Here is a 13,910-nt window from a genome sequence, read left to right on the forward strand (position 1 = left end):
TCAAAAGCTCAGACTCCTCCATGAGCTGCTTTACCTTGCCAAGCAGCTTAGGCATTTCTTCAAATGACAATAATCTGCAAGGCAGATAAAAGCTCTATTTCCCTATTTGAATCTACAGTACAGGGATATCAGGAGTTGAATAAACTTAATGGAAACATCTAAAAGGTAGACACCCCCTCCCCCCCAAACCAACCATAAATCAAAAAAAACCATCCCAATAATCTGCCTGTTGTTTCCTTGCAGTTGGTCATAGTTGACCAGCATTTTCCAAAAGAGTAATAACAAAGGAAAACCTAATAATAAAAATCATTCAGAAGGCAGGAGAATTATAAGAATTCAAAACAAAATCTATGAATGGAACTATTATTCAACACTCAGTTGAGCTTTCAGATCACATCAGTAAAATACTGACATTAGTAAAATCCTCAGTAAATCATTGTCCCCATGCCTTTTTAATAAGGCATACAGGGTTCAGTTTGCCACCACATTTCTAAGATACAGCTACCTTGCAGATTTGTTCTCCCTGCTAAACCTAAGCATAAATGAGAAGGTGTGCTGCTGCTGTATTTTCCAACTGAAGAGCAATTTTTCAAGTTCAAATTCATAGAGACAAGTATTTAGTCCTCATAAATTTTACTGCCTTTTCCTCATTTTCTTCATCTTTCCAACTAAAAGATACCCTGCACTCATAAATATACTGATATGATTTGGGATGACATTTCCCTTAACAGATTCCAAAACATATGGACAGTCTCTTTCAACTAGATTTATTTCACTTTCATTAGACCTCAGCAGCCAACTGGTTTAACCTGAACTTAAGGTTCTTGGACATTAAATGTGTCCACACTGGGATTTGCACCTACTTAACTGAGGGTGTGATTTCATGATCAGTTTTCATCAGTCCAAGCTGCTCACTGATGCTGGAAAAGTCGAGCTGATGTTCCTCCAGTATGCCAGTTCCAGTCCTTGCATATTTGTGAGGCAAATCAAACTAATGTATTGGTCCTGCTTGAAAATTAGCTTCACAAAAAGAGACTGCATTTCAGCCAGATCACTGACTGACCCAATTCACTCCACATGTGTACCAGCATCAGCAACCAAGAGCTGTGATGGTTGGAAAATTGGGTTACAAAGTGTTACAAAGCATAAATAAAAGCTCTGTTTTCCTTCCAGTCAGCCTTTAATCCAAAACTTTCTTCCTGACATGTGACAATGTGTCATCAACATCTCCAAAAAAATCTCCCTGCTTTCAGCAACCTCAGAGCATCAAACTTCAGATTATTACAACAACTTAAGTGCTGCCTAGACATGTTATTTTACTAAAGTACTAAGAAACTTACTTACACAATAACAGCTTACTGGAAAAATCTGCAGAGATGGGGGAGAGACAGGAAGACCCAAACATGTGCAAAAGCACATCTCTTAAAATGAACATAATGTCTGATCTAGTAAACCTGATCAGCCACACACCTACTCAGTTCCTCAAATGACAAATTTAGTGCATTTAATACAAAAATAGGTTCCAAGAAATTAACTGTTTCACTCTGGAGCTGAAATACAGAAGCAGTGGAAAGGGTGGCTGCTTCTCCAATCCTCACTCCATATGAAAGGACACAAACTCATCATCTTCCATAGCTGAAAACTAACTATTCCTGAAGAAAAGCCTACATTAACGTAGTGGGATGTAGAGGAGGACATTTTTCAAATTGTCTAACTTTCCAAAGATGCTGTCTTTTGCACTAAATATAAGTCAGTTAATAAATCAGAATTAGTGTCAACAGCAAAACAAACAAAGAAAAAATACAGTATTTCCATACCTATGTAGCCTGCCATTTAAAGTTTTACTATACAGGAGTTACAAACCATTTCCATTGTTATGTTAATTTGAACATTTTCCCTCACCTTTTAGTTTTTACTTCTTAACAGAGAAGAGACAAGACTGGATTGTAAAAGGGACAAATGCAAGACAAGACAAAAAGGGAACAGTGAGGAGTTATTGATATTAAGGATACACCCACTCCAGTTTTAACTTTTCAGGAGGCAGCTCTGTCCTAATATCATCATAGTTTTCTACATCAGAAGGAATGAACATTGTGATTGGTCGGCCTCGCATGAACATCTTGATATATTCTCCCTCTGTTGAAACAAAAAGGCACATTAATCATGTGGCAAGTTTACACAAAAGAATAAGCAGTAATAAGCACAGTAATAAGCACAGAGATGCAAATCACACTGGTTATATAACAATTATTTTTGAAATGTGAGCTTGGTAAAAGCCCAGGTTTTGTTTTTTTTTTTTTAATGGAACATTAAATGCACACAGAACAAGCGTTAGTTGAATTTTTGATAGAACAGACTGAGCATGTAGCATTTTAGACATGCAAGTTAAGTTATAAAGGCAAAATTCAAAATTCAAATTTGAAACTGAATAAATAATTAGTCACAGCATTACAGGATGAGGTATTTCAGGTTGAAAAGGACCTGAGGAGCTGTCTAAGTCCAACATCTGTCTGGACATGAGGCCAAACTAGGTTCTTCAGGCTTTTGCCTAACGCAGATTTAAAAACTCCTAGAATAGAGATGGCACAGCCTCTCCTGGCTCTCAGGGGCCTTTCCCATAGAGCATGTTTCCTCCAGCCCCTCTGTCCCCACACTGTCTTTCTGCCAGAGACTCTTCTTTTCCATAGGTGCAGGACTTGGAATTTATCTTTGCTTCATCAATGAGGCTCCCACAAGCCCATCTCCCCAGCACAGCCACTGGGCCTCCGTCTGCTGTCACTGCCAACCTGAGAGTGCCCTGTGTCACCTACCCACACAGGCCATTGCTGGAGATGATGAGCAGGGCAGGGCCAGACCAGAATCCTGCAGACTCCCTGTGTCACCTACTGGCCACCAGGTACAGACCCAGTAACCACAACCCTCCCAGGCCAACTCTCCAACTGGTTCTTTCCCCCACACATTATTCCAAATCCTAGCGGCCAAGCTAAGGCACGAGGACACCACAGGAAAAAGTGTCAAGAGCTTTGCAGATGGATATAATCAAAAATTATATACCATCACAAACTAATACAGCAACCTGTGTTATTAAGCTTTGTATCCTGAAGAATAAAAGGAAAAAAGCAACAGCTCAGAATGACTCCAGCTAATCCTGCTCACAGCTGTGACAAGACACATGTATTTCATCTCTGTGGGAATCTGAGCACTTTGGAAGCCTTCAGGAGTTCCTTTTCAAGGAATGTGAGCCTCCCTACCAATAGGGAAAATTACAGTTCCATTTCAAAAAGCACTGATGACAAAGAGCCAAATATTCCACTAACTTTGCATCAATGAAGTAGTAACTTTTATTGCTCTTCAACTTCATTAGTAATTAATATCCATTTATGGCATAAATATTAACCAAAGTAATATAATATTCTGCTGTGAATTTGGAACGCTGACACTTTTTTACGAGTGAGGGCTTGAAAATCGTAGCAGACACAGGGAACTCAGAGTTCAAACCAAAATTTGAATAGTTGAGTAGAAGTGGACTAGAAGAGGAGTTGAGTAGAAGAATAACTGTAAATTAGCAATATGGTATTAAGAAAACTCAAATCACCTTTGACGCAAAAAACGTTAAGATCTAAAATTAAGATTTTTTTCAACAATTACTTTAGTACTTCTTTAAGAAACAAACATGAAACAGACTTCCCTACAATCCTCAAGGAATGCTTGGAAATATTTCCCAAATTAAGCATAAGATTAATACTCAGACTGCATAATTGTGCAATCTATGTCTGGCATTCCCTAAAACATCTGCAATTGAAATTATGAGAAACTCAGACTTATTTTCACAGAATCATAGCTTAACAGATCAAGTCAAACTCGGAGATCTAAAAAGGCAAAAGAAACCAGGTCAGTAATTATAACAATTGAAAAATTTAAAACTAACACATACATAAAGGTTTTTTTCTTATTTGGCATATTAATACAATGAAAGTTGAGCCATAGAAACCCAGTACAAAAGGAGCAAACATGAAAAAGATGAAAAACAGTTGTCTCACTTCTTTCCGAGTAAAAACATGGGTGCTTTGAACAAGAACCCCATGAGTCTCTCCACTGAGAACAGTAGAAAACCTGTCTCAGATAAAGGAAAAAGGAACAAAGAAACTCACTCTCTGGTTGCTAAATTAGACACAACAGTTATTTTACCACATGTGCATTGCTTAATTGCATCACTAAGAAAAGCTAAAGATTGGAGCTGTCACTAGTTTGACATAAATGTTTAGATAATTACTCCAAACTAGCACCAGGTCTCATTTTTTATAGTATGTATATTCAGAGATAAAATAACACTGGCCAAACCCAAGAGTAATGTATTAACAATGACCTTTCTACTAAAATCTGGCACCAACAGTCTTAGAAATTAAAGCCTGAGGGTATTTACAAAAGACTGCTCATTGTTAATCCATAAATTCTTGATATAACACTGAGCTTGACACTTCTGGTTCCACAAGATCAGTGCAAAATGACACCACAAATTTAGGATCAAATTTCTCGTTGTTGCTTAGAACAGTGGAGACAACCTGCAATTGAAATTCTTATGGATGGAGGCAGTTGCACCTGTTGGACTCTGCAGATGAGAGGCATGAAGAACCCAGGAGGAATTCAGTCAAGCCTCTGGCAGAAGCTTGTTCTGCTGGAGCTTAGGGAAAAGAATATCCACAGGGCATTCAGATACAAATTAGCTCTCTGAAGTTTCTCATTAAAGAAAGAACATTTTTTTACCTTTTTAACTAGCTGCGTTTACTCAAGATTACCTTTGAAGATACATATTTAAAACACTTGTTAGAAGGACACAGGCTAGGTAAAACTTGATTAAACCTCTCCCTAAAGAAGCAGAAGGATTAGAAAAAGAGACAGCCCATTGAAAGATCTTTTTTGTCTAAGACTGTAAATTTCCTTTTGTTAGAATAACCTGTAGGGTAGATATAATATTAATGTAAAAATCTTTTGAAATACTAGAGAGGATGACAGCTACCAACACCATTCTCAAACAGCAGTTAATTGCCTGAGGCCAAATTCTTGTATTTGCAAGCTAAGAAAATCAGTGATTTAACTCTTTCATACTATACTTGCCCAAGTGAATGATCAAGAGCATTAGACTACAATCCTTTCCTGCAGCCTCACTATTTTCCAATACAAAACAGTAGGTCTAGACTTTTATTTCCTTCTTTTGGGAAAAAAGAGCCTGTCATGTTATGATAGATATGTATGTAAGAGATGACAAGGGAGAAAGTCAAAACTTTTGAAGAGAGTGGGTAAAAAACTCACTAAACCCCAACCAACAAAAAATCCTTGACAATTCTGGTATCTACCAGCCTGAAAACACTAGGTATGAAAGTAAAAATATTTTGTTTCATATAAAGAGATGTTCAGATCCCACTGTTCACTGAGCAGAAGCATCTGGGGAAGGGGGTGCTCGGGGATGTGTGTGGAAAGGGCCAGGAGGGCACATCATGAAGAACCCTTGGCACTTGCCAAGTTAATTAATCTGCAACTGCAGACATCCTATAAATGCTTTCAAATAGGGATCAAACCCACTGAAAAGCAGAGCTGAGGCTCTGCAGGTAGCACACCCAGGTGCCATGGATTACCCACAGCACAAGCCCAGAGTCGCTACAAAAGGTAGCACCAAGCGGCTGCAGTGCCCTGGCTCCAGGGGCCAGCTCTTCCCTGGGAACAGCTGTAGCTGCTTTTTGTGCAGCTTTGAGCTCAAATTCACAGCCCTTGCCAAACTCTCCTTGGCTCCACGGTACTTCACCTCTGGAGCCTCAACAATCTCTTTACACAAGTGCCAGGGAACATAGACAGGATCAGCACTCCCAATTTATGCTCCCAGGATTGGCTCAGGCATAGCAGCCCTCTGGGTGTGCTGGACCTAAGCAGACTCCAAGCAGGACTTGGCTCTTCGTGGGTTCCCCAGAGGTTTGGGGAAATCATTAACTCGGTCCCAAAGATGCAGAAACACTTAATTTGACTAAAACGTAGCCCCAGTCAGCTGAAGTGACACAAAACACTGCTCAGAAGGAGAGAGACCCGAAGAGAAGCCAGGACATGGGGAGGGCACATCTCAAGGTAATCTTAAAAACTGCTCAAGCATGTGGCTTTGAAAATTAATGCAAATTAATGTAATGAGTCAGCCTAGTCCAGCCTGACAGATACCCAACACGCTCTCCCAGTGCCCTGTCTCTACTTGCATTGATGTTTTTTACTCTGCAGAGTACTGCAGCACCTGCTTTGGGAGCAGAGCTTTGGCTGTCACTGAAGAGACACAAATACACTGCTGATTTCAGATCAGCATCCAAAAACCTCCTCCTACTAGTTGGGAACTTCTCAGTTTCCAGGTGACAATAACACAAGGCCAGGTTTTCTTCTTTCTCTGTGTGTGTGACAGCATGACTGCTCATTTCAGCCCATCTGCTGTCAGAAACTGAATTGGGTGAGCATGAAAACAGCAATCCTCCAAGCATTCATATTCTGAAAAAATAAAAACATCCAACTATTTAACTCTCTTTTTGTATAATAAGGGTTTAGTCTGTCACCACAGCACAATAACATTTACCCTTTGTGGTTATGGGTGCATGCAGTACTACAGAGGAGAACCTACCAGGGTTTTCATGCATTAACACTTTCCACAAGGCCTCTGTCTCCATTAGAATTACTTTTGATAAGACCTGGGACTGTATTTGTGTTATCAAAATAAGTGTGTGGTTCAACCTTTGTACAATTAAGTGGCATGTTATAGCCCTTTCCCCTACCATTTAATTCTTGCAAGCAGCTGTTTATAGCTAGAACATTGCTAGCAACTTCTGCATGAATAATTTTTTTTTTTTTAATACTACTTCAGCCTCAGGAACATCTAGGTCTTACTGTATTAAAATCTCACCTTCCAACTCTACCAGTTTGGCCTCTCAGCTTTGAGCCATGAGTGAAATGTGAGTGCTTCTACTTTCCTGTGTAAAGTTCATTAGTGTAAACACTAAACCAAATAGGTCCCAGCAGGCTGGAGGTAGATGTTAGCAACCAAAGTATCTACAGCAAGTTCTTTGGAAGTTTACAGCCTGACAGAGAAGAAAGGAATAAATATGTTGGTGAGACAAGGTGCTGCTAGAGAGAGGAAGCTCCAGAAGCCTGGCTGACCTGCAAGGAAATGAGAGCATCTTCTCTGACTGTAAGCCAGCACAGATACCTTGCATGCAAGGAACCTGTTGACAAGGCATGGCAATCCAGAACTGACTAAAACTATGGGCAAATAAAGCTTGTAGAATAATAGTGAACTGACTGAAAGTTTCCTGCAAAGCCTCCTTGTATCAAGGGCAGATTTCCATTAGCATGAATAAGCTTTTAATCAGGCCTTATAAAGAAAAAAAAAGTTGAAGAAATAAGAAAAAGCAGCTCAGTAACATTAAAATTCAACTCCCAACAATTTCTATTAATTCACCTTTAGAAGAATGTTTAAAATCCAGCAAATCAGGGAAAGCAAGCTGGAAGGTAAGGCCAATGAAAAACCCTGAAAGTGATAACAGAGAGCAAAGATATTGTAATTCAAACCATCTGAAAGGCTGAAATTAGTGCTTCCATGAAGCCAGCACAGAAAGACTCGTGCAATGGCACTTAAGAAATTCATTACTTTCCCTGAATCATATTCTTAGGGGAATATGAAAGGCTTGCAAAGGAAAATAACAAAAATAATAGGAAAAGAGGAGAAAAAAAGATCAAAGAAGTCTTTGTAGATTAACTCTGAAGTATCTAGGGCAAAAAGCAATTCAGAAGACATGAAAGCTACTACTCAGATACTTCAGAAATTTGAAGACAGTGAGACTACAAAATCCTCCCATGTTTTCCAAAAAACATGCCACAAAAAAAACCCATCAAGTAGTTTTGTAGAGGCATGTGAGAAACCTTCACCCTCAATTAATGATTTCTTCAACAAGACTGGACATAATATTATAGAATGTATTTTACGCTATACTATTCCTCATGAGACAAGACACTGAGGTTGCCCCACAAGTCTGTGCTGTAATTAACTGCTCTTCAGCCAGCAAGTGTGTACATAATGGCACGTCTAATGAGCATATGGTAGATTATATACATACACAGAGAAGTTTAGTTCTAAAGGAATTATTACAGTAATTTTGTAAATTATTACTGACTATTTTTCAGTAGGTCCCACCCCCTCGAGTTTGAAAGTTCAACATAGGCTGGTGCATTAAAACCCCAGCTCAGTTCTATTTATGTGTAGCAGCACCCTAAAGTGATTTACAGGCAAATGAAAAACCCCAAAAGACTCCAGCTAGCTTAGCCATGCAGAACACTCTAATAATATACAATAAACTACCACATCCAGGGTACATTTATTAATCTGTCTTCACCTTCTAGTTGCTTGACTAGTGAAGCTATGCTTTTTAAAACTACAAATAGCTTCTTTCCCACAAGCCTTCTGCTTTCAGGCCTGTGTCCAAGAACTCTGCAGGACCACTAACCTGAGGGACAAGAGCTCAGAAGCCTGTTTCTAATTTAAACCAGTGCTAACAGCGCAGAGATGAATACCCAAATTCAGCCACCAAGCCCAGACTGTTACACTCAACCTCACAGTGGAATTCCCATGTGCCTGCAGCTCTGCCATCTCTCACCCCAAGCTATCATGTGCCAATGCCTGCTGAACCTGACAGACAGACATGCACTGTTGTTACAGAGCCCTGGTGCACTGCCAGCCAAACAGCCAAATACAATAGATGAGACAAGAGAGTTGTCCTGATTTGGAATGATTTTACAGCTTTGCCCTGAAATTTCTTAACAGATCTTTGGCTATTAATTTTATATAATCTGATAAATGAACTTTGTTTTTTCATTTGTTGGGTGACATTATGAATCTAGGTATTATCAACAGCTACCATTAGCACTGAAACAATTGAAGTTTAATATTAAACTCTAGCTTTTTATAAAGGAAAAACAAAGACTAAACAAGCAATACTGGACTCAAACAAGCTCAATAAGAATCTATCTAAATGCTTCCTGCTTAAATCATAGAATCCTGACTTCACCAAGAATCAGTGATAAAAACTGCCAAGTACACAATTTGGTTTTGTGATAGTACTGATTGTTTTTAATAATATGCACTGTGCCTGAACAAGAGCAAGAAGCCCAATAATGATAGATGGGGTCTCCATTTGCTCTCAGGTACAGCAGCACCTTCAACAGCCTGATACAAAATCACTTTCTAATGAAAAAGCAGTCTGAGGTAGCCACTGAATTCTGCACTCTCTGCAGACAGCACGCATTGTCAGCAGAGCACATTTTTTCCATTGTGTGCTCCACACTTGCTCTGTCTGTGAAGCTAAAACTATAACACAGTTAAACTAACAGAAGAAAAAGTACTGGAAACTAAAAAAGCACAATTAAAAAAAAAAAAAAAGAAAAAGGAAAAGGCAACCAAAAAACTTAGGAATGCAGTACATGTTTTTCATTAATTCTTTCACATATGGTTTTTACTGCCATCCAAAAAGTTTAAGTGTCTCTTATTACTTTATAATAAGTGAAGAAGTGATTCATATATGGAGCTGCTATCACTGAAAACCAAACTCAAACACACAATCTCAAGGAAATAAATTACCTTTTATCTCAAAATAAGCCAGGTCTTTAACTTCTGGGTATAAAAATATGAATGCCTTATGATTAATACTTTAAAAAATGTTTCTGCTGAAGTGAGAAGCAAGATGGCTTTAATAGGGAATTATAAACACCTGCTGGTAAAGAATTTAAAAGAGTAACTTTAGTTAGGGTCTTTTGAGGGCTGTAGTAAGCACCTGTTCCTTTCACCCTTACCTTTATTGGATTTTTACAGAATTTTAGAACTGGATTTTACTGTAAAAAAGTTGGTGGTTTACAAGGACAAACAAACAAACTGACCCTATGACCTCTGCTGCAGCACATAACCAGGAGCATAAAGCTCAGGACTAACGTTACTTGAAGCATATGCAATTCAACCTGAGTGGGAGAGATAAAGTCATGATGGAACAAAATGGGTACTGAGAAGGTACGAGGTGACACTGCAACACTTGTGGCTTTGGCATGGGGATAAACTAAAAAAAACACCAAGTGGCTGTCCACAAGGCAGCTGCAGGCTGTGGCTGCCCATGCTGCTGCTGCTCCTGGCAGGAGAAGAGAATTGCCTAGGTCCTGCTGACATTTACAGGCAGCACTCTCTGGGGGACTCCACACCAAACCACAGCCAATTCTGACACCACAGCTAATGCCTTTCACTGCTCAAGCTCAGCTATGAATCTCACTTGCTCCCCAAGTCTATCACTTTAATGGCTAATATCAACACCAACAGAAACCACAATGAATTTACAGAGTATCAGAAGACAGATATAATTGCAGTATCTTCTGCTGCTAGAAAAATTATATTCCGAGAGCTAAGCATGCAAAAATGTGCTCAGCTGTATTTTGTGGTACTATACCACACCAACATTTTTAAAGCTGGTTTTTATTAGCTGAATCAAAAAAGGAAACAAAGTGATTCCAGGATGTTCAAAGCAGCACAAAATTGTCATCTTCCATCCCATTATCCTATGCAAACACCTTCTGCTATAAAAATCTGCAATTTCACAGTGATTCCAAACTTATTTTATCTGTGTATAAAGACACTGATGTATTTTTACTGTAGATTTGCTTTGAAGCTTGGCAGTTTGCACACCAGCAGTTTTCCCAAGAGCCTCCTTCACAGAATTTCTAGGTCTAGGAAGAACATGGATGCAGTCCTTATGGGAGATGAGTGCTGGGAGCATACACAGTGTTTTACACACTGCTCAGTGAAATGAGCAGCTCAGGGGAGCTGTTGTAACTTAATTAACACCATGCTAGAGACTGCTCACCCCTAGAGGCAAAGGCTGGCAAACCACAACGGAACATTAAAGCAGCTGTAAATTTCTGTGTCCTTGCCTTCCAGAACAGAAAGTTTCTGTACAAACACCCTGAGCAAGGGCAACTCTTCATCCCACGCTATCCAAGACAAAACTGTCCAAGTCCACAGGATTACCTCAGAAACATGATCCTAACTGTGCAACTCTTCAGCTTCCTGACCAGTTGGGTCAAAGTGCCAACTGGACATTGTTTTACTCATGTGGCAATTCCCAAGTACAAACCAGGCTAAAGCCATCTGCCCTGATGGAGAAGTGACCAAGTACTGCTAAGCGGATACTGGGAAGGATGGGTGAACCTGCTGCAACAGCAACCTACACAGGCTTTTTGCTGTGGCAGCAAACACAACATAAAAGCTAACACTCTCACAGACACACTCTAAAACATGTCAAAACTACATTCAATTGTCCATATTAAAAAAAAAAAACAAACAACAAAACTCAAAAAAAACCCAAAAAACACAACAAAAAAACTCAAAACAACTTTGAATCTTCTAACTATATCTGCATCCATGATAGAGATAGAACTATGTTTTGCCACTCCATGTATTTAAAATGGAGCAAATGCATTTTCTATGACAAGACTTTCCCTCCACCTGCCATATGTGTGGGGCCCTGTTATCTGCATCGTGTTTCTCTTTGATTTCAGTTAGGCTCAGGACAGACTATGGCCTGACACACTTGGAAGGGGCCCATGCATCACACCCTCTGCACAGTGACACAGAAGACAGGGAGCACATTGAGGCCACTGAAGTTACAGCTACTAGAATGAGAGAACTTTAGGATGGTCCATTTTGGGCAGAACAAGCAGAGTTGTAGAAGCATGTTGTAAGAAAGTACTTAGTACTGAAGGTATTTTAGCTATACATAACTCGGTTTTGTGAAAAGTTGTTTTTTACCAGGAAAGGCATTTTTAATATAATAATTTTAGTCAAAAACTTGCAAAGCTAAATTGCAGCTGGTCTGGCCACCACTGATTAGCTTTCCTTGTACAGTAGCCAGTGCTGCACATATGTACTGTTCTACAGCTGGTGTTAAGCACCATGGCATAATGAAACACTTCTTCTTTGTTCTTGATAGCTATTCATTCCCTTTCACACATCCCGTCTCTGAAGATGCTTTTGGTAAGAATCAGTTCAGAATATTTTTATACCTGTAATTTCTCTGTGAACTAGAAAAAGGTAAAGCAATTGCATCCAAGTTGCTTTTTGCTTTTATTCCAGCAATTCATATATTAACTTTCAAAAAATCAGAGGGCTTTTTTTTTCTTTTTTGAAGGAGACCAAAAGCAATCAAAATGTGACTAACGTAAACTTGCTGGCAGCACAGAATCTGAAGACTACAGATTTTTTAATTAGCAGCAAAAAAGCACAAGACAAAACCCCTGTACATAGATCTGTTGTGTGCAGCATGCACTCAGTTACATGCTTTAGTTTTGAAACTGCATGCTTCAGTACAGTTTGCAGGACATTCAAAGCAGAGCAATTTTGCAACACCAGAATTCGACTTCTTTTGTTGCCACATCCCACGATGTTCCTTTTCCGGACTGAACAAGCCAGCAGCAGCAGGTAGCCACAGAATGCAAGATTCATTGGTGCAAAGACATACACTTTAGAAGAGACCCATTTTTCATTTCAGGAGACTATTAAAACCTTCAGTCTCTGTTCTTGTCTAATCAGCATTTATATGTTGTAATTTTGGCAAGACAGAAAGCTGAGATAAAACAAATCTTTTAGTTGGCAGTTCTTAATACTCTGTCGTCTTGGGCAACAATGCAAGACTTCTATGTGAACACATATTCCTCTCCAATGAAATTATGTGTGCCATAATTTATTTTAACTATTCCCAAATAGTCCCCATACAGATTGCAATGTGCATATGCATATAAATTTCCATGAGAAGAGAGTTGAAATATTAAGAGAATGATTAAGAGACTGATGCTCTTTGATGGTGAAAAGCCAAATAAAAGATTTGTGAGAGTGCTAAATTAGAAGAAAGCGACCAAAGGGCATAGCTTAATTCTTACCTTGGCTGTTTTTTTCACGAGTTGACATTTTTGCTAGTTATGGGACAGAAATAAAATATCTTAAAACTATTTCCAAAGTCTCACTCACATCTGCTTGGATGAAGACTGGCACATAGGTCAAATTTTAGATTTTTATTTTTATAATCTCTCTCTATGCACATATACATAGAGAAAATCACTTTTAGAAAATTGTGTGTTTCACAAAAATAAATCAAATCCTCCCACCACGCACCTACCAAAAACTTCTGTACTTACTAAAGATCCAATCTGATAAGATATTTCTCCACAATTTTAAAGATTCATATACGTGTCTGGAGTAACTTTTTTGCCAAATGAATTCTTGGAGTTGATTAATGCCATTTTACCTCTAAACCCCTGTTTCATAAGCATATGTCCCAATGCATTCATTTACAGGAAATACTATTCAGTCAAAAGCAAATATTTTCAACTTCATCCAGTATTTAAAAATAAATGTTTTTATTTACCTTGGCTGACAACAACATCTTTGTGCCTGTGGAAAAATTCAAAATATTATCATTAATAATACGCAAAATGCTTATCAAGGCAATACCATCCATTTTTACCCATTACTGCATTTGGCAATCTCATCAGATTCTGTGTACAATGCAACTGTAGCATATGATGCTCAACAGCTAATCTTGATCATTGTAGTGCATTTTTATTAATATATTATTCTATGCAGTTCACTGTACTTTTCAAGTAATTTAGTCTTTGGCCCTGTGGGAAGGGCTTCTAAGAATTACTCTGAAAATTACAAAATTAAAAAAGCTTTTAAAAATAAATTATAGAAGGCATGTTCCTTTTGCACAGAAAATTCCATTTTGAGAATGAGAACTTGTAATAACCAAATGTTTTAAGCTGCCAAATATCCTCAGGCCTGCACGCAAAGCATTTAACACCCG

The 13,910-nt window shown here is 38.7% G+C and overlaps 1 protein-coding gene across 7 annotated transcripts in view; it reads right to left on the bottom strand.

Annotated features, from left to right (window-relative positions):
* Positions 1 to 13,910, bottom strand: part of EML4 (EMAP like 4) — a 147,284-nt gene that overhangs the window by 33,756 nt on the left and 99,618 nt on the right. For 5 of the 7 annotated variants that reach the window (XM_064709006.1, XM_064709007.1, XM_064709003.1 and 2 more), the window contains 3 exons: positions 13,473 to 13,498; positions 12,988 to 13,020; positions 2,013 to 2,136 (listed from right to left, as the gene is read on the bottom strand). In XM_064709006.1, coding sequence (XP_064565076.1) covers positions 2,013 to 2,136; positions 12,988 to 13,020; positions 13,473 to 13,498 — 183 coding nt within the window. The remainder of the gene's footprint in view (positions 1 to 2,012; positions 2,137 to 12,987; positions 13,021 to 13,472; positions 13,499 to 13,910) is intronic. The other 2 variants (XM_064709005.1, XM_064709009.1) reach the window with 1 other exon arrangement.

This window comes from Zonotrichia leucophrys, chromosome 3 (genome assembly GCF_028769735.1).
Source record: "Zonotrichia leucophrys gambelii isolate GWCS_2022_RI chromosome 3, RI_Zleu_2.0, whole genome shotgun sequence".
Classification (NCBI taxonomy): Eukaryota; Metazoa; Chordata; class Aves; order Passeriformes; family Passerellidae; genus Zonotrichia; species Zonotrichia leucophrys.